Source organism: Artibeus jamaicensis, unplaced genomic scaffold (assembly GCF_021234435.1).
Source record: "Artibeus jamaicensis isolate MK-2021 breed Jamaican fruit bat unplaced genomic scaffold, CSHL_Jam_final contig_797, whole genome shotgun sequence".
In the NCBI taxonomy this organism is placed as follows: domain Eukaryota; kingdom Metazoa; phylum Chordata; class Mammalia; order Chiroptera; family Phyllostomidae; genus Artibeus; species Artibeus jamaicensis.
The window spans coordinates 10477994-10503428 of record NW_026521977.1 but is presented as its reverse complement, the minus strand read 5'-3'; the positions used below and the strand labels follow the sequence as shown (position 1 = coordinate 10503428).

The following is a 25435-nucleotide window of genomic DNA, read 5'->3' as shown; positions in this document are numbered from 1 at the left end:
GGAAAAAAATTGGAGTTTGGAAAACAATGAGGCTGTGACGCTAAGCTCAGAAAATTTCTGATGCTTTCAAATTTGTTTCAAACTCCATCTGATCATTTAAACTAAAATGGCCCATTTCTGATAAGGTATTTCACGGCTGATGATAAGAAAATCACTGAGCTGACTGAGATCTCCTACTCATCTCTCTAATTAGCCCCTTTAGCTGTGGCCCCTCTGTGTTCAGGGTATAAATTAAAGACAGTTTTCAGAGGTGTCTCAAATAAGCCCATTATTGAGGACACACAGGTGACTCCTTTAATTCCAAAACTAAAATGAATGATAAAAATTAAGACAGTGAGAGCATTGTAAGAGAGAAATCCTGCATATTAGTAAGAGAAGTTTTTTTTAATTGACTATTCTATTGTTGTTCTATTACAGTTGTCCAAGAGAAGGTGGTTTTGAGGAAAGCAAATGGGAAAAGAATAAACTGAAAAGGCAGAAGGCCTCTACTGTAAATTCCGGGTTTAACCACAGCACTTGGATGTGGCCCTGAGTCAGTCACTTCATCTTCCTGGGATGATGGCCTCCCCTTTTACATGAAAAAAAATGATGCCAGCCCCACTGAGCTTGTTTTTTTAGTCTCAGTGAGACACTGCACAGTCACTTCTTTTAAAACTGTTGCCTCGTGCCGATGTGAAACCGGCCGGAGTAAAGAGGTATCGAGCCACCTGGGAGCTGGTTGCTTTGCCAGACCCTCCCAGTGACCCAGCTCCATCCCTGCCCTTAGGTTCAGACCATGAGCTGCTCTGGTCGCCTTTTTATAACCTTGCCCTTTTTTATGAAATTACTCGATTTGGCTTTGGTTACTCACAACCTACATGTCTGAACAAACATGGAAATGTGTAAGGAGGCACAGAGTCACACAATTCTACTCTCAGATGAGGAACTGCAGTCAGTTTCTGCACCAGCATGCAGGGGAAAGACTGAAGTTCTGGTCTCCTCACCCACCTGGGTGCTGACCTCACCCGCACCCCGTGAGGTGACCAGTCATTTACGGGCTCTTCTTTGCCATGCGTCCCCCCGACCTGGGCCAGGGCCAGGCACAGAATACACACTCCAGAACAACGGTTTTCATTTCGCTTATGTTTGCACTCATGTCAGACCGACCAGTTCGAGGAAGCAGCCACCTCTCTCCGATTGTGTGATTATCCAGTGCGTGAACTGGCTTTGCTCCCCCTGCCTCCTCAGTGGATTCATTGTCCACCTATCCTTCCAACACTGGGCTGACGGAAAGACTGAAATGCAAATTTTCACCTGAGAGGATGTTTGGAATAACCGAAGCATCACTCAAGTCAAAGCCACGCCATTATTTCCATGCATAAATGAAAATTTGTATGCACACTCCCTTAGTCTCCTTAACCTCCCCCTCACCTTTTCACATGGATCTCATAACAACTCTCCAAAACACGTAACTGACTGGACATTGCTGGCACTTAATAGTAACACTCAGGAAATATCAATTAAGTGAATGAAAAATAAATGAGCTACTTGGTGAACTCTAAGGCCTTAGTAATCTCGCCACTTTACTGTGCGTGCGACTTTTCCCCCAAGTCCCCCCGTCTGCCACAGATGAAGGTAAACACTTCCAAGATGTGATCTGCTTGGGGAGCAGAGGTGGCCAGTTTCTCCCAGGAAACAAAGGCCTTGGGCGATGGCCAGTTTCTCAGGGGAAAAAGGCCTCTAGCCCCCTCCTCCAGAAGCTTTTATTGGGTTGCAATACACAGGAATACAGGCAGCAAGGATCACACAGTAGATAACATTTCAAAGAAATCTGAGGGCTTGGTCTGAATCAGTGTCTGTCAGGAAGGGAGTTTTGCAGAAACTTTAGGGTTTCCTGCTCGGACCCTTAACGCATGAATGAAAGCACTCTTAGCAGAGCAGGTTTCACAGGTTTCTTAAGAATTCTTTGTGATGCCAGATTCCACCCCCAACCCTGGGATCCAGGATCTAGGATCCAGGATTCCCTCTAGCAAGGCAAGGAGCTGCACCTCTCCCCATCAGGTTTTCAGGCTTAAGTGGATTAGAGCCAGGAAGCGCTTCTCCCAGAGGACATGGGGACTCGGGCTACGTCAGAATAGCGGGGGGACGAGGGTCCATCACTCCCTCTTTGTTGCAGGCCCCCGAGTCCTTCTATGATGGCCTCCCAAGTGATCATGTCTGGCTTAGATTGCTCCCGGCTGTGAGGAGACTTACCATTCAACAACATTGACCATGCTTTGCAGACAGGGAGAGGATGCGGGCAGCATTTGCTACCAGAGATAAGCCTTGTCTCCTGTGGCTCGCATTCTGGAGGTCACTCGCTCATCCTTAGCCACAGAGGGTAGAGTTACAATTCCTGAAACCAGGCAGAGGAGTCTACAACACTTTACAGAGACTCCAGTTACAATGAACTATTTGCAAGTCCTATAAGTCTCATGCATTCACCTCTTTCTGTACATTCTGGCCCCTTGGTTTGAGACGCCTTCCTCACCTGGCTACATAATACACCATAAGTCAACTCAGCTGGAAACCTTCTCCCATATTCTCTTTCATCCAGTTTTATTAAAAAAGCCACTTTTTCTTGGTTTCCATATTGCTGAACAAATGTCTGATGCTAACCTAAATTTCTTTCCTGTGGAATTGATTTAGTCTTTTTGCCTTGAAGTCATGAGAATATTTTTTCTTTCATTTAAAATTTAATCATTTTACTGGGACATATCTTTGAGTTCATTTTACAGGTCAATTTTCTCACATTCATGATTAGCCCAGTCAATATGTGGGTTTGAATTTTGTTTTCTTGCATTGTAATTTTTAATAGTTTTATAGAGCTATAATTCCCATACATTGCAATTTATCCATGTTTATATGTCAATGGTTTTGGTATATTACACTATGTTTTATTGATTTATTGGGATGACATGGGTTCACAAAACCATGCAGGTCTCAAGTGCACAACTCAGTAAAACATCATCTGCACACTGCACATGTGCCCATCACTGCAAAGAATGTCTCTTTCCAACCCCATTCCCCCTGCCTTCTGCCCACCTCCACCCACCCCTCTTTCCCCCTGACTATCACCACCCTATTGTCTGTGTCTATGTGTCATGTGATATTTTTTGTGGCTAATCTCTCATCAACTTTATTAAGTTGTGGTAAAATATATAACATAAAATATTTCCAAATATTTCATTGATTTTGAAGTATATAATTAAGCAGCATTAATTAATTCACAATGTTGTACAACCACCACCATCCAGTTCTGAAATTTTTTCATCACCCCAAACAGAAATTCTGTAACTAGCAAGTGTAACTCTGCCTTTTTCCACCCCTCAGCCCCTGTCAACCTCTTACCTTTCTGGGTCTATGAACTTGACTATTGTAGACATTTGGTAAAAGTAGAATCATATATTTGTCCTCTTGGGTCTGGCTTATTTTACCTAGAATAATATTTTCAAGGCTCATCCACATTGTAGCATGTATATATGCATTTCTTTTCATAGCTGAATAATATTCCACTGTAGGTATATATCACATTTTGTTTATCCATTCATCTGTTAATGGACACTTGAGTTGTTTCTGCCTTTTGGCTATTGTGAAAACCACTGCAATAAACCTTGGCCTGCAAACACCTGTGTTCAAGTCTGCTTCCAATTCCTTTGGGTATATACGTGCAAGTTGAATTGCTGGGTCATGTGGTAATTTACATTTAGCTTTTTGAAGAACCTCCAAACTGTTTTTAAATTCCCACCAGCAATGTGAAAGCATTTCAGTTTCTCTATATCCTGACCAACCGTTATATTCCTTTTTATTACAGCCATCCTGTCATTTTTATTTTTATTTTCCTAATGATGAAAAATGTTGGGCATCATTTCACATGCTTATTGGCTGTTTGTGTATCTTCTTTGGAGAAATATCTACTCAAACCCTTTGCCCAATTTTGAAGTGGGCTGTTTGTTGTTTGTTGAATTGAATTATTTGTTAAAGGATATCATTAATATAAATAATAATCTCTTATCAGATATATAATTTGCAAATATTTTCTATGATTTTGTGGGCTGTCTTAACTCCTGGATAGTGTCATTTGATGCAGAGAAGTTTTTAACATTGATGAAGTCTGACTTATCTATTTTATTAACTGCCTGTGCTTTTGGTGTCATATCCAAGAAATCATTGTCAAATCCAATGTCATGAAGATAAAGGTCCACATTCGTTCTTTCACAACCAGTGTCAGGTTACCGAGAACACCAATAACAAGACTGACTCTTGCTGGCACTGCACTCTCCAAGGAACAAGAAACAAAAGCTACCATCAGCCTTTTCATCTATGTCTCTCAGCACCATTTTGACAATGACCTCTTTTCAGACCACATCCTTGTATTTAGTAAAGGCCTTATTGGGGAGTCCATCTCCGCAGAGGCGAATATCATCTCTACATAATGCATTGCTAATTGGAGGGGGTCTCATCTGTATTCCACATGAGTTGGACCTGTGGGCTGAGGAGAAGGGAAGAGGACTTCCTGCAGGCTTTCCTTTGAAGGATAATCTGCTGGGCCCCGTCCCCCTGTTGAATTTGCTTCTCATTAACCGTGCTGGGTAAGTGGGTGAAGGTACACAGCCCTCCCTGGAGACCTGCAGGCCGCCTGCTCAAAGCCTCCGCTTCCCAGTTCCCACTTCCAGGTCCTGGAATATCACAGTGACATAACCACTCCCTGTGCACAGCACACTGCGGTTCACATGACACCTTTTAAAAAAGACACATGATATTCTATTTTTTAAATTTGTATTTATTGCTTTGAGAGAGAGAGAAAAATATCAATTTGTTGATTCACTTATTGGTGCATTCATTGGTTATTGCTTGTATGTGCCCTGACTAAGGATCAAACCCCTGACCTTGGTGTATCAGGATGATGCTCTGGCCAGCTGAGCTACTAGGCCAGGGCTTACATGCCATTCTTAGCATTCTTTGTCCCTTCCTGTGAGGTAGATGGAAGCAAGGATGACTGCCACCCCAGTTCTACTGATCAGAAACTCAAGACTCAAAGAAGTTAAGGATTTGCCTAAGTATACATACCTAGGAAATGGGGAAGCCCAAGACTGATTTGGGGTGTCTGACTTTGAACTTGCAGTGGTCTGGGTCCTAGTGGAAAACAGCGATTCCAGGTACCCTCTGCTTTCTCAGAGTTTGTGACACACCACTGTGCTTTTAAAATGAAAGACCAGTATTAGTAGGATAACAACTCTTTTGTAAAAGCAAACACCCTCTTTGGATATCTTTTGGTTAGCAAAAAATGTAGGATTTTTATAAAGGCAAAGTGCTACAATGCAAACTTTCAGAAAGCAGGGACTACCCTTTGCTTTTTGCCATTGTGGTTTATGAAAGTTTTGGTAAGAACTCTCCTCTCAGACAGCCCAGGGGACATGTTTACTGAGGTGTGGTCATTTGAAAAGAGAATACAGTACGCCCCCCGTATACACAGTTTTGCTTTCCATGGTTTCAGTTACCCACCCATCAACTATGGTGAAAATATGAGAGGAAATTCCAGAAATAAACAATGTATAAGTTTTCAACCGCATGCCGTTCTGAGTAGCATGATGAAATCTCATACTGTCCCGCTCCACCGGGGAATGTGAATCATCCCTCCATCCAGCACATCTGTGCTGTATGTACACTGCCCACCTAAGTAGGTTCCCAACCAAATACAGTTAGTCATTTAGCAGCCATGTCAGGTCTCAGACTGACTGTCGAGATAGGGCAGTGCCTACTGTGGTCAAGTCACCCTTATTTGACTTGATAAAGGCTGGAGAGTGCAACAGGAGAGATGCTGGCAATTCTGATATGCCAAAGAGAAGCCACAAAGTGCCTCCTTCTCAACTTAAGGAACATTGTATATGGTGAGGCTACTAAGATCTACATTTGGAACCAACGTCTGGCTCTGGCTGGTGTGGCTCAGTGGACTGAGTGCCAGCCTGTGAACCAAAAGGTCACTGGTTTGTTTCCTGGTCAGGGCACACGCCTGGGTTGCGGGCCAGGTCCCCAGTGGGCTGGGGGGCAGGGGGTGAGAGGCAACAGATCTGTGTTTCTCTCACAACATCAATGTTTCTTTATCTCCCTCTATCTCTCCTTTCCCCCTCTCTAAAAATAAATATGTAAAACCTTAAAAACAAAACAATCTCTGTCCATGAAATTGTAAAGGAAAAAGAGACTTGAGTTAGTTTTCCTGTTGCACCTCAAACGTTGAAAGTTATGGCCACAGTGTGTGGTCAGTGCTCACGACAGAAAAACATTAAATCTGCAGGTGGAAGACTAACAGGAAATGTGTTCCAATCGACAGCACCACATTGAGCCAGAAAGCACTGAGCCTGTATGAAGACTTCAGCAAGGGAATAAGGGACCCAAGCCAATTACTATAATGAGGGATGGTTGCAATAAAATATTCTGAGTGATAGAAGGAGGACCACATTCATACAACTTTTATTACAGTATATTCTTATAATTGTTTTACTATTGGTGTTTTCATCTCTTACTGTATCTAATTTATACATTAAACTTTAACATAGAAATGTATATGTAGGAAAAAACATAGTTTATACAAGGTTTGGTACTATTCACAGTTTCAGGCACCCACTTGGGGTGATGGAACATAACCTCCATGGGTAGGGAAGAATTACTGTAGTACATTAAAGACATTATTTACAGAAGTACAGGCGGGGAGTAGATAAACCACAAGGAATGGTACACTGCTACAGTTTGTATTTTTTTTAAAGAATTAAAGAACCCTTTCCTTCTTGTGCTTGAAAAAACCGGGAACCCAAAAAAAGCTACCTGTTAGGGCCTGTGGCTTTCCGTCAAGGGGCAGAGCAAGGAGCCAGGGGAATAGAGACTCTCCCTTCCTCCCTCCCTCCCTCCCTCCCTCCTCCTGCCCATTCTTCCTGCTCATAAAATTCAGAAGGAATCTAGAAGGCAAAGGAGCCCCCAGAGTCTGGCCCGTGCAGGTCAGCCTGCTAAGACTCAGAGCAGAGTGGAGCAGAAGAGGGAGAATTCATCTGCAGAAGCAAATGAAAGACACGCAGCCCAGACTCCAGGGCTTTTCCATCAACTGCCGTCTCCCCCTGGAGCAAAGACTGGAGCCCATACCTAAGCACACTCCCATTTGAAGGAAGTGACATTTTGGTGAATCCCAGTGACTGCAATTATCAGGTCACCTTTCTCGTGTGGCACTTTGCAAGGACGAGCGCTAGAGCAAGGCTCAATCATATAATTTCATGTTGAACATCTTCACAGATACTGCAGAGACTATATTCATTTTCTTCTCTGCTGAAATCTGGACTCCGGATTAGATTCCCAGACGTCAAGTCCATTGCTACATGGCTGTAACTCCAGGGGAGGTAAGTAGCACCCCACCAAGTAAGTAGGGAGGCAAGCCTGGGCTAAAGCTGCCATCAGGCAGCTGGGCTTAGCTCGGTCTCCACGGCCCTTTGTGGGAAAGGCGCTGTGTTCACAGGGCCTGTGAAAGGGCTGTAGCCACAGGCAGCCACAACCAGCAGAGGCCGGTTTCCCAAAGTGAAAGCCTAACAAGAGCTGCCCCTGCCAATGGGATTGACAGATGCCAGAGGCAGGAGCCAAGCTGGCCTCTCCGACCCACTCATATTCTTTTTCCCCTGTCTGATCATGTCCTTGAAGATTCCCTGATGGCAGGAACAGCCATGTATATAAATGACTTCTGATTAACCAGACACTGGTATTATCTCCTTGGATTTGTCCTCCTGCTCACTTCCGGTTCATAGAGGAATCATCACTACCGAGTACAGCGGCAGCAGCGCAGAGATGTATCCTGAACACCAGGTGTGGTGCTAAACTACTGATGTGCCGATGACATGGTTCACCACCCACCCAAGAGCCATGTTCTCTTCTTCTTTGCTCAGAGTGCCTCAGGTCTGTTGAGGGAGCAATGCACCAGCACCGTGGAAGGAAGGATGCCTGGTCTACGACAACCAGAGTAAGCCCCTGCCCCTTTGCCAGGGAAAAGCATGCCGAGCTGGACAGGGTACAAGGATATAAAGGAGGCTCCGGTCCCAGATGCCATGTCTGAGCACTAACTCATCTCAGGCACTGCCTCAGCTAAACTTCTGTCTAAAACACATCCTTAGAGTTGAAGCCACCACTGTTTGCAACCAGAAGTGTCCTCCCAAATCTACGTGCACTGTCACTATTAATTATCTTATGAAGGAGGCATCAATATTATCCCTATCTTACAACTGAGGCTTAGAAAAGGAAAGTAACTTGCCAAGGGTCACAAAGCTAGGGGCAGAGCCAGAGTTGAAAGCCAGGGCTACCCAACTCCAAAAGCGTGTGCACTTGGCCACCAAACTAAACGTTTTCTCACTGTGTTCACCTGATGTCTGACCCCCGGATGGCATGGGCTCCACTTCAGTCACACAAGGTCAGAGTGAGCATTATGCCCAAGCTCAGAGGACCTGGCCCCCATCACATACCCACTTCATTACCATCTCAGCACAGGCTGACTGCCCTGGCTGCACCCAGCTACACAGCCAAGATGAGACAGCACCTGCTGATCTGAGGGCGGGGCTTCCCTGCCCGGTTTCTGTAGTCGCCACTGCCTGGGACTGGCCAGAGGCATGGATTCCAGCCCACAGCAGGAGGCAAGGGGCCTGCAGGGGACAGTGCCCCACACTGCTGAGGCACAGCACTGCCCACATTGCCCTACGAGAGGCAAAGCAGCCCGAGTTCCTCCTGAACACATTCCGGCAGCACCTCACTGGTGTTTCAAGCTTTATTCTGTGAAATGAAAAAGCAAACTGAAGAACAATACACACAGGCCTGTCTCATTACTGAAAAAAATGGGTTTGCATATGCAAAGAAAAAAATCTAAAGAAGAGAAATAAAATTATGAATGATCACTTCTGTGGAAGGGAATGAAGGGCAGGGTGGTGGGTAGTGTATGGTTTTAAACAGCTCGCACCTTTCATATTTTTTATGTTCTTCAGTAGTTTTATTAAATGCTATGTAATTTACATAGGGAATGCATTATAGTGAGTGATAGCTATTCCATCATATAAAGCAAACCTATACTGCAAAAATCGTCACCTCTACCTACACATTGTCCACTAGAATTGCTGTCCTTATGACTTCTTGTACATATTTTCCTTTTTGTTAATTTTGTGAATCAGGAAAGCCCCTTTCATAATTTAAAAGCAAGGGAAAGTCAGCTTCTCTGTGGTGGCCCTCTGCAAGGCTGCCTAATGCCCTGTGGAAAGGGACTAAGTTCTGTTCCCCGCCTCCCTTCACCATCAAAATACATCCCTACCAGTGCCATCTTAAAATGCTTCAGTGCTTGTAGCAAACCGCTGCTCCCCTTCGGTTCTGTAGCTGCACACCCGTCAGCCACACCCAAGTGCTAGCCCAGCTCAGCAGTCGATGGGGCAGTTTGGTGCAAGCTTCAGACCGTGAAGCATTGCCTACACTGTGTGTCTCGTGCCTCAGTATCTAATACTTTAAATGGCTACTTTGGCCTTTGTGTCTGTAAAGTGGATGCAGTATGAACTGTGTGTGCTTATAAGGAGAAACAATTTAAAAAATTAAAAATAGGTATGTATTTATTGAGTTTCACAGTAAGGCTATACCAACACAGCATGGGACACTCAGGGGCCCGAGGGGAGGGCCCTACTATGGGCCCCAAATGCACTTTTAAGAAGCATACCCGCAGAATTTTACAACAGTGACATGTCTACCAGGCAAAACACAAGTACCCAGCTGTGTTTGCTCTCCAGCAGAGGGGGCACGTGCCTTTAGTCCTCCGAACGACGGGCTTATGTTCCTACCCTCTCTGTAAATCACCTCCACTCCTTCGTGTTTGCCACGGCCCCTCCAACATGGGACACATGTGACTTCACCCTGAGAGCAAGGCACAGTTCACCTTGTGCTATGAATCAGACCAGGAAATCACCAAAAATCTTTCACAGATTAACCGCCTTGCTCAAAAAAAGAATAATCCTCAAAAGTGCAAGGCAGAAACACTAGGATTACTTCACCGCTCCTTCAGCCTGGTACAGGCAAAGTGCACGGAGATTCACAACACATTCCCGTGCAGGTTCTCACCTGACCTTCACAACAATGTGCACAAGTAGGCAGGGTAGAGAGGAGGCCCCTTCTGTACAGATGAGATGGAGGGAAGGACAAGGAGACAGAACAAATGGAATCCCCTAGAAGGCTAGCGTCACAGGCCCAGAGCCACAAACACAGGCCCCCACGTGAGAACTCTTCCACATATTCATGCATTCAGGTAATCACAAATACGAGCTGACCACCTACTATGTGACAGCGCTGTAATACATTTACGTGGTCACACAGAGGTGAGCTCTCAGGTGCTTACTGCCCCTGGGAAAGGCAGACATCAAATGAGCCAAAACTACCCTAAATAAAAGGATTACTCTTCTATCAGGAAAATGTAAAACACAAAAGACTTCTTTCTCTCACCCGGAAAATGAAGGATAAGTGAAAGTGAACTTGATTGTGTAGAAATGGCATGTACACAGATCCTGTGGCTTACGTGAGTATGATACACTTTCAAAACTAAGGGAACCTGCGATCGGAGGAATGGGAACTCTCACGCAATAAAGGAACACAGACCAGACTGTAAAATTGATGTAAGCTATATTAAGTGTTGTGACTTTTAGCCTAAAACTGAGAAGAGAACATTAACTGAGCTTGAGTGTGTGTGCTGACGTGGGAAAGGGACATGGTGCCCAGATTTGCAGTGCGAAGTCCTTACACATCACCCTAATGTCCATGAAAAACTGTCACCTGTGAAAATTACTCAGAACTCAATGTGCTCACCTACTTCCTATGCCTTACTCTCTTATTAGCTCCCACAGGCTCCAGTGCATACCTAATTAGATACCAATAAAAGAAGCAATAACGACAAATGCCCACCTAAATGGTCCCCCACAGCCCAACCCTTTATTTTGCTGCCAGTAGTTTTCAGTGTGACCATGTGATTGCAAAGTCACCTTAAAGAACACAGAGAGTTTACCACCTTGAAATAGTGAGTATCAAAATTTACTGGAGCAATGTAAAATCACCCACATAATACCAGAGCCTGGTGTAATGCATCTATTTCACATTTGAAGAAATAGTCGAATGGCTCATTTGCAGTCAGTCGTGATTTAAGATTAGGTCCTTGGCCATCACACATCAGCACAGAGGCACATGCAAGGCTTACAAATCGTATGAGGATGATGGGCCATTCAAAAGCCTGACCCAATGTTATCTCTGTGGTATTGAGGTCATGAACCTGTCTATCAACAGTCTAGATTCTAAGAAAAAAAAGAAGTCTTTACAACTAAAATAATACCACATAAGCCTTCTAGAGTCTAAAAACCAACAGTGGTTAGAATTTGTAATGGGGTAAATTTTGATCCAACAGGAAAGTAGCCCTGTGAGTTGACTGCCACCCCCTACCTCACAAAGGAATGATCAAACTTGGCCTTCATTTCGGTGTATAGACGGGATGCCTGAGGCCAGCAATTTCAACCAGTGTGCCGTGAGAATTTTTAAAACATGCCTCATACCTGACTGTGTAGTCGGGGCACTGACCTCTTTTCCCTTAGATTGTTAAATCAAAAAATGACGAGACCTGTCCAGTGTGAATGAATCAAAATTATACCTATTTTTTGGTCAGATCAGCAACACATATTTTTTGGTGTGCCACACAGAATTTTATTGATTACTTTATGTGTGCTGGGACATAAAAAGAAGTTACAAAGCGCTACCTTAGACTTTCTCCGTGAGAAGTTAGAAGCGTTATCTTGTCACATAGGGGTGTTAAAAGGCAGGGGAGGAGGAAGAGAAGAAAAAAGGAAGGTGGAGGCACTGGGGGAGAATAAACTCCCTGAAGAGGAAGAAGGAAGGACCTTGGGCCTCTAGCTGCAGGCTGCCCCTGCCTTACTGCAGCCCTGAGCGAGTTACTCGGCCGCCACTCCCTACCTGTCCGAGAGCCCACCTCAGTGGGCCACGGTAAAGACCCAGTGAATACAGACATCATCTCTAACCAAGTATGAGGCAGTAACTTCAGCTCAGTCCCAACCAAGCAAAAACATCTGAGTTTCCCCTGCAGGGTACTAGGCCTCTGAGGTCAAAATGCCCAAGACTTCAAGAAATTTCTACCACACTTGCTCCAGCTCCTGCCACGATTGGGCTTCAGAGACAGCTCAGACCTGGAGAGCAGGTACCAGCTAAAGTGCACTGAGCAAATGAGTGAATTGAGTGTCCTGCCAAGGACATACCAGGATGTGTCACAGCCTGGAGCTGTTTACCTCCAGTGGAAAGAAAATGCCATTCCGGGTAATACAAGCTTTCTGAGTGTCCCTGAGAAGCCAGCTGATGGCCCCAGCTCCCAGCATGTTGAGTTCCTACGTGTGAAATTTGCTGTCAGGAAAGCAACACCCTCAGACTAATGGACATTAATGACTAGAAATGCAGCCTGACATTACCGAGCAAGTCAGAGACAGCCCCATACAAGCCTTTGGAGGAGAACGAAAATAATTTCCACTCTAATTGCCTAGGAAAACCCTCAGGTGCGGGCCCAGAACACATTAACCCACTGGTTTAGTGGCTCTGGGACTCCTGCTGGGAGAAGCACTCACAGGAAGTTAAGGATGAACTAAGGACAAAAGTCAACTGCATTTAGGGTCAGAGCAGGGAAGAGAATGCAGAGAAACCTTTTTCTCCTGATTCTCACCTTGCCCTCACCACGCCCCCTACAGGAAGTGCAGCTGATCAGGGCAACTGTGTATCTGCTTGCTTGCATCCAACTGCTCTGTGATTATTTATAACATTAATTTAATTAAAGTTTCCAGAAAGATAAATAAATTTCTACATGGTAGTGTGGAAAATCAATTCTTTTCCATGACAACATAAGTTGTTAGACCCTTGGTCTAAGTAGAAAACTAATGCATATTTGGAATTCTTTCTCTTTTTTTTTCAATTAAAATGTCCTCCTCGTGGCTCATGCATTTTTTATTCCCCAATGCTCTTTTCTAATGAGTGAGGCATAAAAGAACAGAGATGACTAATATATAAATGTGCATTTTTTAAAAAACTAGAATTCCATAACATGTATTGTTCTGGTTTGACTTTTTATTTGCTCTCCTTGTTTTCCTTTTTAAAAGAAAGAGCCATGCATATCCATTGAAAAGGACAGAGTAAAATCACAACAATAAAGATGCTGGCACTGATTTTTTTCCCTCCAAGAAAACATTTATTTCTCTTGTCACCTATTTCTCTTCCATTTATCCTGTGTAGGCCCATGTCCATACAATACAATACAATTGAAAATGCATCTGAAGGCCGGTAGATGAAATCACTAGGAGTTGGAAATGAAGACTTATTTTCCTCTCTATTCTAATTTATCTTGGGCTCCTCGTATGCAGTGAGGTGCCTTCTTGTTAATCTGCTCATGGACTCAGGTAGCCAACAAACTCCCATGCACAGGGAAGATTATATTGTATTTCTTTTTAGCTCTTTCCATTTGCAACCTTGAAAGCCTGGCAGTCCAGGCTGAGGGGGAGAGATGCAGGCCACTCTCTCATCATGCACTTCAGTGAATCCTATGACCTCCTGCCTCTCCCTGCCATTGAGCCCAGGGTTAGCCAAAGGTACATTTAAACCCACCAGGAACAAGAAGAAAAAATAAAGGTTCTTAAAAAGACAAAATTAGAAATAAGTGTTCCAGTGACATCATTAGAAGCAAGGGCAGAGTTAAACTTGAAACCCACCTAATGAGGTTGGAATAATAACCCACAGGGTGTGTGTGCAGCATGGGCAGAAGTGGAGGGAGTGGCATTCTGTAGAATGAGAAATCCAACACAGTAATGTCTGGGCTGCCCAAACAATTAAGCAGCCACTCTCTGTTTTGCCAAAGGATCTACAACTTTGAACGTATTACACTGGCCACCTAGACCTTTAGATTCCTTCTCTCCCATTATTGATGTCTCTGCAGTTTGGCAGCAAAGTCTTTTTTCCCCTTCAGAGAATGTGTTACAGTTTCCAACAGCACAACTAACCATCACCTGCTGGCTGCAGTACACTGCCCTAGCTTGGAGGTCACCAAACTACCAAAGCCCCCCTGGCCAAAGAAGCCTGCACATTCCACCCCACCCCTCCCAAAGGCTGTCTACCATCACATGACTGGGACAGAGAACACTGGAAGAAATAAAGAGCACAGGGTGGGAAGAACAAGACATCAACATCACTTAGCATCCAAGGCACATTTGGCTTGGCATCTACTCCAGCAAGGAGGCTGGCAATTGAGAAAAAAAAAAGAATGGCCATCTAGGGTAAGTAGTTTTTGCCCACCCCAGTGGCATGCTGCACTGTCTACTCACAGATCAATGCAAATGATTCAAACCCCCTGCTGATCTACTACAAAAGTGGCCCTGTGGAGATGGAGAGCTGAGTTGCTGTCCATGGTCCTGACGGTAATGATGATGATGATGATAATAATAATAATAATAAAGCCTTATGTCCTCTATATAAGCATCTCATTAAGCAAAGCAGCAAGAGATACCCAAATCACAACTGGCAGGAGACATAAAAATCACCTAGTCCAAGCCCCTTCTTGTATACCTAGAGAGCTAAGGCCCAGAGACCGTGAACAACTTTCCCAGGGACATACAAATTAACAATTTCTTTCAACTCAAGTTTTCTGCCAAGAAAATTTTTGTGCTAACAGCTAGAATTTCAAAGTAGAGTATCAAATCCTATCTATTTTATTTAGGAGACACAGGAAATTATAACAAATGACTTTCCTCACTCAGTAAAACTTCACCTGGCTTCACATACCCTCATAAAAGCTGTGATAATTTTGGTTCATGAGCTCAGGAGGGAAAATTAAATTTCTGAACCTCCTTTCCCAGAGAATAATAAGGGGAAGAGGCCAAGCCACGTTCTCAAGGCCTTGACAGAATCACAATAAGATCTTATCACATTGGAGGGGGTATTTTCTTCCCCACTCAGGTTCAATTTTATATTTTTAAAGGACTCTGTTGGCATAAAAACTGTGCACCATTGTACTGCACTACCCACCATGGAACTAAAAGATGAACTACTGGAGAACCTAGCCTAGGATTTGGCAGTCAGAATAAGTTCGGGGACGTGACCAACTTCAGACCCTACACTGCACCATGGATCCACATTGCACACTAGATCCTGACTCATGGAACATCAGCCCTGTCCTTATACAGGTGAAAATTGGACTCAGTTGAAGTCACTTTCAATAGGATATTCTAACATCTTCCTATATGCCAGTATATGTCTGAGGTACCTCATGATGTTTATATTGGAGCTTGAAATTTTCTGAGGATTTCACTAACTCTTGCTACATTTGTGCAATGAAATATGGTTTTAAAAAGTTACTACCATTCCCACTTTAAAGATGCGAGCACAGATCCTGGCATGAATGAATGAATGATCTTCAATAAAAATTTAAGATGTAGATTCCCTGATTTCACTCTCCTGCATTGCTTCGTGTAGATCCCATTATATAAATGGCAAAGGCAAGAGAAATGCCCAGTATTTATTTCAGTCTAGGCTAAATCAGAGAGCTCATGTGCCTGGTCACACGGAGAAGAGCTCTTCATTTCCTTTCCTCTCACACTTCCTCCTCCATCCCTCCCTGCAGGCTTCCCCTCCCTGCCAAGTTGATACCACTCACCCATTCACACTCTTTTCTCACTGACACCATGACTGGCTTTGTGATACTTATAAGATGAACCTCACTCCAAGTCTGATTCTCCTATGAGTGGTACAGAATGAAATCACACAGCAGCACATCTGTAAAGCTGCAGCAATTGTCATGCATTCTCACCTAGGATGGCAAGAAATTAAGAGGCTATTCCACATCCCCAGAAGCTCCTCTTCTGCAGTCTCCCAGACTTCATGGTCTCTACCAGGACTCCAGCAATTCGTCCTGCATTTCCTTATGATCTTACACATTGCCTTGTACTGTTACTCAAATTCTCACATGGGTATGTCTTATCTTCCTAACTCACTTGTCATCTCTTCCTGGACAGAGTCTGGAGCTCCTGGGTTAGTTGAACATGAGGCATACACTGGCTTCTCATTTTAATTTTAGCTCATTTTGATGATGAGTTTTGTGCATGTGTTCCTGTTTGTGAAGAGAATAATATATCAGTGGGGTGGGGGAAGGAGGGCGAGAGTCTTGGCCTGGCTCTCTTGGAAGCTATAACCTTTGACAGTCATTTCTTAATTTCCCCCTCCTGGCTGTAAGTGAAAATGTTTGTGCAATATTAATACAGTACATCATATACATATAGCTTAAGGAATGAGACATATAATAAGATGATGTTTGTAAATAGTTTAGGAGCTCTCTGGAAAGGAACATACCATATCACCATATTTATTATGAAAACCTAGAGATAGAGATGTTCACATCCTGGAGTAACTCTGAAATACTGAACAGAAACCTCAAATAACTGACATGTTCAGTGATCTGCAATAAGTTTATTTTTCTGATTCTGCACTCTCTTCAAGATCAGTCATATGCAAACATGAACGTGCTCTGCAGTAAATAAACAGCATGTGTTAAAAGTAAAATCTAAATATGTTTATTGTCTAGACTACACTCATTGAGTTAACCTCTTGTCACAGTGACTATCAAACTACAGAGGTGTGTGTATAGGCACACATGTATGTACAGTGTATGTATATGTTGTGCACACTTGAACAAAAGAAGCAAGAGTTGGGAGCTCTGTTACAATGTGACTGTGTAAGAGAATTTTTTCCAGCAGGGAGGCAAGAGGAGGTTGGCTCAGAGCGAAGGCACCTGCATATTGCAGAATGTGCAGGATGAAGGCTGGATAAATGTACCATTTGACTAGAAAACATTTTGAGTCCATTCCTTTACTGTTGAGATGCTCGGCTCCACTGTCGTCACCACAAGACCAAGATGCTGAGAGTGACTTTTTGTAGTCACTACAAAATGATTACAAAAAGTCTTTTTTTTTTTTTTTACAGAGAATGACTTTACACTGCTCAGCTGCTATTATAAGTTGTCAAATCAGCCTGCTCACAAGGCTCAGTCCATGCTTTCTCTGGATCCAGGGGCCAGGACCAATCATGGTGGTGGCCCTAGTGGCTTCGGAATTGACAATGACTAAATGAATAAGCCATGAGTTTTGTGGTGGCAAGAATTCTCTGTATTGTCTACAGCCGGGCAGAGATAGTATGTCCCATACTTTAATATGATGGGTAGATAGATAATTAAAAGTTACCAAATAAAAGGAAGGAAATTCCCTTTGTGAAGAATGACAAAGGATACTTAGGCACTGAATGCCACATGTCAGTGACCTCCGAGCTTTGAGTAATGGGGACAGGCTGCAGGGTGAGCTGAGAATGGAGAGGTCAGGGGTGGGGGGGAATCTGAGGAAGGTGCAGTCAGGCCTTCCTTTGCTGGCAAATATTGATGTAAAGGCAACTGGAGAAAAAGCCAAGGCAGTCTGGTCACCCAATCAAATGATCCCTTACCTGTTTCTAACATGAGGTAAGCTGTTGTTACCCACATTTAGGGAGCTTCTAACTAAGCTCAGCTAAGCAGCTGAAGCAGAAAGGTGTAAGTCTCAGAAGCGAGCAGAAAGTATTAAACTGCCAATGAAAATAGCAGTCACTTGCCTTTGACAATTTGTGTAATCAGGTCTGAAAAGGCTTTGCTTCTCAATTCTAACTTTAAAAAGATGGGAAATCCTGCCACACTTAGAGTTCCTTGGAGCAATGGAATGTCCCAGGAAATCTTCTCTTCCTGCTGGTAAATGTTTGTATAGCCCTTGCACCTTCTGCAGCATCTCCCCCTGGGAAGACTCCTTAGCGTGGTTGTAACTCTGTGCTGGGAAGTGTCCATGAACTACACAGGTGGTGTAGAGGGCTCGGAAGGCTAAGGTTTGGGAGTTAGATCCAGTTCAAAGTTTTGTTTATTACATTATGTGATTGGGACCAAGCTACTTATCTTTTCTGAGCCTTCCTAACTCCAAATCTGAGTCTAATAAAATTGTCCCCACATGGCTAGCCTAAGGAATATCAAGCCCGGCACATTACCTGGCCTGCAGTGGGTGCCCAGCAAATGCAGGACCCTTCACAACCCCCAATGCCAATGCAATGGGTACCATTAATAAGACTCAACATCTTACCAAGCAGTTCCAAAGATAGGCAATATAAAACACATGGTAGGAAAATATTAGAAAGGAGCAAGCTGCTCACACCACACCAGGCTCTTACCTTCCTTCTCGGTTCCAAGTCCAGGGCCAATGGTCCCCACTGTTGGGCTGAATAGCCTCTTAGCTAGAGCAGACACTCTCGTAAGTCAGACTTGGTTTCAAATCCTAGCACTGCCACCTATTAGCAGCAGGATGGCAGACATATAATGCAACCTCAGTTCCACCATTTTAAAATGAGCAAAACAACAGCATGGAGTGTGGGGTGAATGAATTATGTAAAATGCTTCATTAGTCCTGTGCCTGGCACAATCAACACTCAATAAATGTTATTTATCACATCACCATCGATAACCTAACCAGCAGAGTTCTTGCAGGTGACAAGTTGAGAAAAATAAGATAATATAATGGTAAAGGTAAAAGGAATACAAAAGTAGGAATCTCGTGATGGGATAGAACGCATAGCTTACAGAGGAAAAAAACAGCTGTTGTAAAATCCCTTCTCTTGGGAGGATGGCCTGGATAAGAAGTAGTAGATCAGTACCCTGATAGGTAAGTTTGAGCTTCCACCATTGAAAATCAGCTACTGCTGGCCAGGAAGAAATTTGTGAAGAAGAAAAGTTTGTTTTGCTCACTAGATACTACCCTCTCCTTAATCTTTTCCTCCTCCTCACCGGAGGTCTGTTTCAGGTATTTAGTCTTCCAGGGTCCCCCATTTATACTTGCAGCCCAGCCTCTCACCCAGCTTCTCGCCCTCCACCAAGTCTAGATGAGCTGCATAAAAACTACACGGAGAGCTTGCTAAAAATAGACCTCCTCAGGTTCCAACCCTCAGGGTCTGACCCAGCAGGTCAGATGGGGCCCGGTTGCCCATATATTTTCTTATAAGTTTTCCAGTAATTCTTACGTGCAGACAGGTTTGGGAACTATTTTTCTAGACTTTTCCTACACCAAAGTCAAGATTTACCTCTCCTATAGCCCAGTCATTTCAGGCCTTTCTTTCCTGACCTATCTAAAAAAGGCATTTGTGTTTGGGCCCGTGAATCATCAACTGTCAGCAACTTTATTTTTTCCCACTCAGATTTTACCCCCCCCAAAAAAACCCATGTTGTGCCATGAACAAAAGTATGAAAAATTTCTAAAGAAGGGAAGGAATACTCAGAATTTCCTCAGTCCATTCTTTATAGATAGGGCTACCCGTAGAGAATATTGTGGCTTCTAGCTCTCCCATCCTAGAGAGGCTGATGTAGCCAAGAAGGGCATGCAGTGGATGCAAGTTTGAAGACAAAGAGGCACCATCAACACAGAATAAATAATCATAATAACAACCACCATGTACTAAACACCAAAGGCCAAGCATCGCCCTAAGCACAGTCATGGATATCATTTAACATTCTCATCTCTTCCCCTCTTCTCCAGAGAAAAGAATATTGGGTGGGAGGAGGGAGACGAAACTTTTGGAAGGAAGAAACAAAAAATTGCATAGCAAGAGAATAGCTGTGTCTCCAGGACTCCTCCATTGGGAATTACTGATGCTAAACTAGGGCTTCAAGGCCTCTTTCTGGTCTACAGCACAGGAGGACATGCACGGCCCTTCCTCTGCTCTCCTATTTGGACAGCATATGGGTGGTGGCAGGGGTAGCAAGAGTGCCTTCAGTTCTAGGGAGCTGAAGGAGATGATCAGCTCTTGAAGATGAAAATAAATGAAGACAGCGGCCTGAGGCTGCCTTTATTGAATCTGCCAAGCCCAGGACTGCAGGGTAGAAAGCCAGTGGTTTCTATAGAAACTCTGTCCATGCACACATATTATATCTGGGCAATTCTCCCAAAATCCAGAAAGTACCTTAAATAGAGGACATCAAAATGGACCATGACTCACTTGAACATGGTGAAATCTCCCTTAACATTGACGCTAGTTTCTGTACTTTGCTCTCCTGGGTCCTCTACCAAAAGAGACTACAAAACCAGGGTGGCAAGCACTTGAACTATCTCAACAGAAATATGGTTCGAAGCTGACTGACCTTGGCCTTTCCCTCCTTCTGTTCCAGAGGCAGGCTGTCCCCAACATGCCTGTTCTTTATTCTGGGCCCAAAGGAACAAGTCCTGTGGCTGAACAGTCATTTTCACTTTGCTATTATGATTAATGAGAACAAACAATTCAGAGGCAGTGCTTGCAGTGCAAAAATGCCTCAGTAATAGGACCCAGATCACTATCCGCAAGGGCTGTCACTGGGTTCTGGAGGGATCAAACAGCCCCTTGACCACCATTTTACCCAGCTGTCCAGCTGCAAATGACCCAACTGAGACCGAGAGTGTCCTCTCTTCAGCTGGCAGCAAACTGGACACCAATGACAGACCTGGGGAACAGTATCGCCCTCACACCCCAACCCACCATCTCCTGTGAAACCTCCCCCAGACCTCACAAATAGGCCTGCCATCCTCCAACAAGCTGAAAGGCTCATTCCTCCAGAGAACAAATGGTATCAATTCCAAAACACTCAAAATCAGCCTCTTAAAAAGTCTCCATTTGGAGAAGATATTTAAGCCAATCTGTGCCTGACGAAGTGAAATAGAATTAGCCACTTCAGTAGCACAGGTTACTTGGATTCATTTGAAGGTAGACTGACTGATTCGCTTCCGAGTGAAACGAACTCAACAACAATATATCATAGTTATCTGTGACCACAGCTCCATGGAATTTCAGACGGTGCCTGGAGGGCACAGAGGGGCACTTAATATTCCCCAACCTGCAATCAACCTTTTGTACATTTGCTCCTAATCACGGGATACTGTTTCATCTTAATGTACTGTTTTCTCAGTGTATTACAGTGGGTCATTCCACCATGCCTAATGGCCCATTCGGCAGGTTAAATTACAATGAGGGTCCCTTGGATTTTGTTTCCCAGCAAGGAGTTTGAGTCCCACCCCCCCTTCCCAATGGCTCGATTTCCAGGACTGATCGTGAAAGATCAAAGGCAAAGACATACCTGTTGCAGTCGACGTGGAGGAGGAGGTGAGAGGCGCTGACCGACAGGGCGACCTTGTGCCACCGCCCGTCTGCCATGCGGTACGGAAGTGCCTCTGTCCTGGGCTTCCCATCATGTATATAATGATACCGAATCTCATCCCTCAGACCACTGCTCTCCAGTTCAAAATAGCTGTGTGGGAAGCAGCAAAAATTTATTTTATTTTCCTTCTGCACATCACAGGTATCATCAGTCCTTGCTGCTTACTAGCTTATCGCTAGGTTTCTCAGAAGCTAAAATTACTGAAATACAACACAAAGTGCTGCAACCCAAAATCACAGGTACCCCATGGAACCCAATCCCCCAAGGGCCCTTATGGTGACCTTGAGCCTCTGAAATGGATGTTAATTGATTCACTTTGAGGTGACTGGCCACAAACTAATTAGCAAAACGCTGTGCAGTGTCTCTTAAACACTTAAAAGCAGTTCAGAACCTTCTTTCTATTGTCCAAAAAAAGGCCATTCACACAGAGTGGGTTTATTGTTATGCTTATTGCTGTCATTTTTACTTTTTCAAGAATTAAAGAAAAATAGAAGTCATGGTAGCTATAAGGAATTATACTGTCAGAGTGAAAAGAGTAAAGAGAATAGTAAGGCCTTTTTTTTTAACATCCTCTGCACAGAAAGCTCTAAGTGGACAATTATGCCTAGAAGACTAGGGGAGGAAACGTTCGAACTACTCACGTATAGACCAGAATTTCAAATCATCATAGAATAAAACATGCAACAGAGTTCTTTCCTTCCCCAGATTGTTATGTTTCCAGATCCATGAAAAACTCTTAGTACCACCCCTGTTGTCTGCACTTCAGTCACAAAATGCAGCTGGCGGCTTTGGAGCACTCCTCAGACACCCACCAGGGCCAAGACTCTCACGATTGGCAGCCTCCCCCTTCTGACCCCGAGTCTCCTGTGTCTCTCCTGAAATGGGTCCTCAGCAAGGGGCCTGATCTCACTGTCAAGAAATGTCAGGCAGTGCACTAGGCAACTCACAGACTGATTCATCGCCCTTTTCCATTAGCCAAAAACTGAGACTATGGAACTGATCCCCATACCCAAGCCAGGATTTAAACTCAGGTCTTGATTTGGCAGCCTATGTCCTCTCTACCAGTTCTCTGCCCCTCTCAGAGGCAGATGACCAAGTAGCAAAGATGGTCTCAGCTAGCAACCATCTCCCAGCAACTCATTCCTAACAACAACTCAAAAATGACTCACCTACACCAGGAACCAGGTTAAATCCCCAGACCTGGAAGAACCTACTGCTTTGCCTCTCATCAGCTGAGCTGGCCTGACCCCACCAACTAGACCGTATTTAATCTAAAACATGAAATGCATCTTCTATGAGAACCGAAATGAATATATCATGAAACCCAGCCTCTATTATTCATGACTCCAAAATCTCATGTCAGAGAAAAAGGCGTATTTCTTGCTGCTCTTTCATGAGGATCTTCCCAAGAGAGCAGTGCCAGGGGAAGCAGAGTCAAGTCTGGCCTCTGACCCACCTCATCTGCACGAGGCAAAGGGGTCATACACTGAAGAGGCTGCTTCCAGTTTGGGTGTGTGATTCCATGACTTTACTACATAATGTATGATACAATTACATTTTTCCAACTCCAAATACTTTACACTATTGCAGCAGGTTCCTGGGCCCACATACATACTTATTAGTAATAATAAATATAATACATATTTTATAAGACTCTGAAAAGAGATATCCTTTAACATAGAAGACATTCATTTTAAGAGATTCCTCCCGATTTCTTCTAAGCAGCTAGAACATTAGAAGAATCAAATAATCAGACTTTCAAAGGTCAAAAAGACTTTAGAGATTATCTGGTCATTCATTAATGCATTCAAGGTGTTACTGAGCACATAATGAAGGACTAAAAAGGGATTTAAACAAAAATCCTATTCTCAAGATGCTTTGGGACTAGTGGAAAAAGAAATAAAATATTTGTCTCTCCCACAAAAAACTAGAAACTGGCCTAAGAGAAAGGAATGGGAGGCATTTCATGACTGACTGCCATGTGCCAACAATGGGCCACATGCTTTCATAAATATCATCTCACTTATTTTCTTCAAAGTAGGTATATTATCCCTGTGTCACAGCTGAATTTACATATGATCAGAGATAGTAATACTTTGCCCAAGACAACACAGCTCCTCTAAAGATTAACACACAGTGAGAAATCTCTCAATTACTTTATTTTGACCAATAAGCTTCTACTGGGGGAAAAAAACATGACCTTGAAGGGACTTCAATGAATGACAATAAAGAAAGCAAAATAAAAACAAAAATAAATGACAATGAGAAAAGTACAGAGAGATCACCTGATGGAATCACTTAAAAAATAAAAAGAGGCAGCTGTATGTCATCAGATTTAATTATTATTCCCAGGGTTACGTCCTCAGTGAACAAGCACTCAATGTATTACAAACAGATCTTTTTAAAAATTTTTATTGAATTTATTGGGGTGACATTGGTTAAATAAAATTATATAGGTTTCAGGTGCACAATTATACAACACATCACCTATATATCATCGTACTGGATGTTCACCACCTAAGTCAAGTCTCCATCACCATTTACCCACCTTTACCTCTTCTACTCCTCACACCCTTTGCAGCTGTGGTTGCAACAGCAAATGGGACTGTTTCCTTAGTTTCCCTTTCTGACAGATCATTATTGGTGTATAAAAACGCAACTGATTTCTGGACATTTATTTTGTATCGTGCCACTTTACTGAGCTCATTTATGAGTTCTAGCAGATTTTCGGTGGAATCTTTGGGGTTCTCTGTACAGAGTATCCTGTTATCTGCACAAACAGATCATTTCAAGATCACTTTACAAAGCTTTCAGGCAAGTGATCACTTTGGGGTAATCACAAAATACAGCTTCGAGAAAAGAAATCTTCTCCACTGTTAGGCAGAGGGATACTTGTGTCTTTGAGTGAAGTGTCTGACAGCACCACACGCATATTCAACAAGTTGTGTATGTTAAACTTAGATGAAAATCAGGATGATGTGAGGAGTTGTTTGCTTGTTTTTTGTTAATCCTCACTTAAGGACATGTTTATTGATTTTAGTGAGGGAGGGAGGGAGGAAGGGGGATGGGTAGAAACATCAATCAGTTGCCCCCTGTACCTGCCCTGATTGGGGATCAAACACACACCCTAGGTATGTGCGCTGACCGGGAATCAAACCCACATTTTCGTGCATGGGACAATGTTCCAATCAACTGAGCCACCTGGCTAGGGCCAATGATGTATGTTTTTGTTTTTTTTTTAAATGTACATGATTGCTAAATTGGCCCTGGAAATGACAAAGGCATTAAGATGGTTGAGCTTTAGCTGAATAAAATTGCTTCATGAGTGCTAGGAGGGGAATAATACAATATTTCCAAGCAGTAACCCTCTGCTAACAGAGCTGTGAGGCTGAGTCCTAAGAGCAACTTGGAGAGAGATGGTCATTTGGCCTGATGGCTTTGGGTAGAGGCTGGAGGGAAGACTCGGGATTTGTAGCACAACCTTGTCATCCAAAGTATAGTCCCTAGCTGAGCATCATCATCACCTGAAATTCAAATTCCGGGTCCCCCACCAAGACCTACTTGAGTCAGAATCTGCATTTGCACACGGCCCCTTGATGATTCCTGTGTACTTCAGAGTTTAAGGAGCGCTGCAGTGGAGCACACCAGGTGTTGCTGTACTTCCTGGCAGCCAGTCGCAATGAGGGAGTCAGAAGCAAAGCTATGAGGAGGTAAGAGTCCTATGATGCTCCCAGGGAGTGGAAGAGCCCTGGAAGTGACTGGACACAAGCGCTCAGTGAGCGCGCTGGCCTGACCATTCCTCTCTTCAGGCCTCAGGTGCTTTGGGGTCTTCTCAGGATTGCAGGGGGAGCAGCTGGATAAAGAATAAAATAACCAGCCAGACTGTGTGAGCAGCATTTGTCCCCTTAGCCTTGGACTTCAGCCATGTATGATGTTCCAACAAAGTGCCTGGGCTCCAAGAACAGCCTGCTCATCCTGCAAATACTTGAAAGGGGCATTAATATTCATTACTAAGTTCTCTTTTTCAGACCAAACACCCCCAGCTTTATACTTCTGTCCCCCACCTACACCATGAGGCCACCCTGGATGAGGATTCTGCCATACTCC

At 43.8% G+C, this 25435-nt stretch overlaps 1 protein-coding gene across 2 annotated transcripts in view; it reads right to left on the bottom strand.

Annotated features, from left to right (window-relative positions):
• NELL1 (neural EGFL like 1) overlaps positions 1 to 25435 on the bottom strand; it is a 734878-nt gene that overhangs the window by 608308 nt on the left and 101135 nt on the right. For both annotated transcript variants that reach the window (XM_037162229.2, XM_037162218.2), the window contains exon 4: positions 21248 to 21418. In XM_037162229.2, the coding sequence (XP_037018124.2) occupies positions 21248 to 21418 (171 nt within the window). The remainder of the gene's footprint in view (positions 1 to 21247; positions 21419 to 25435) is intronic.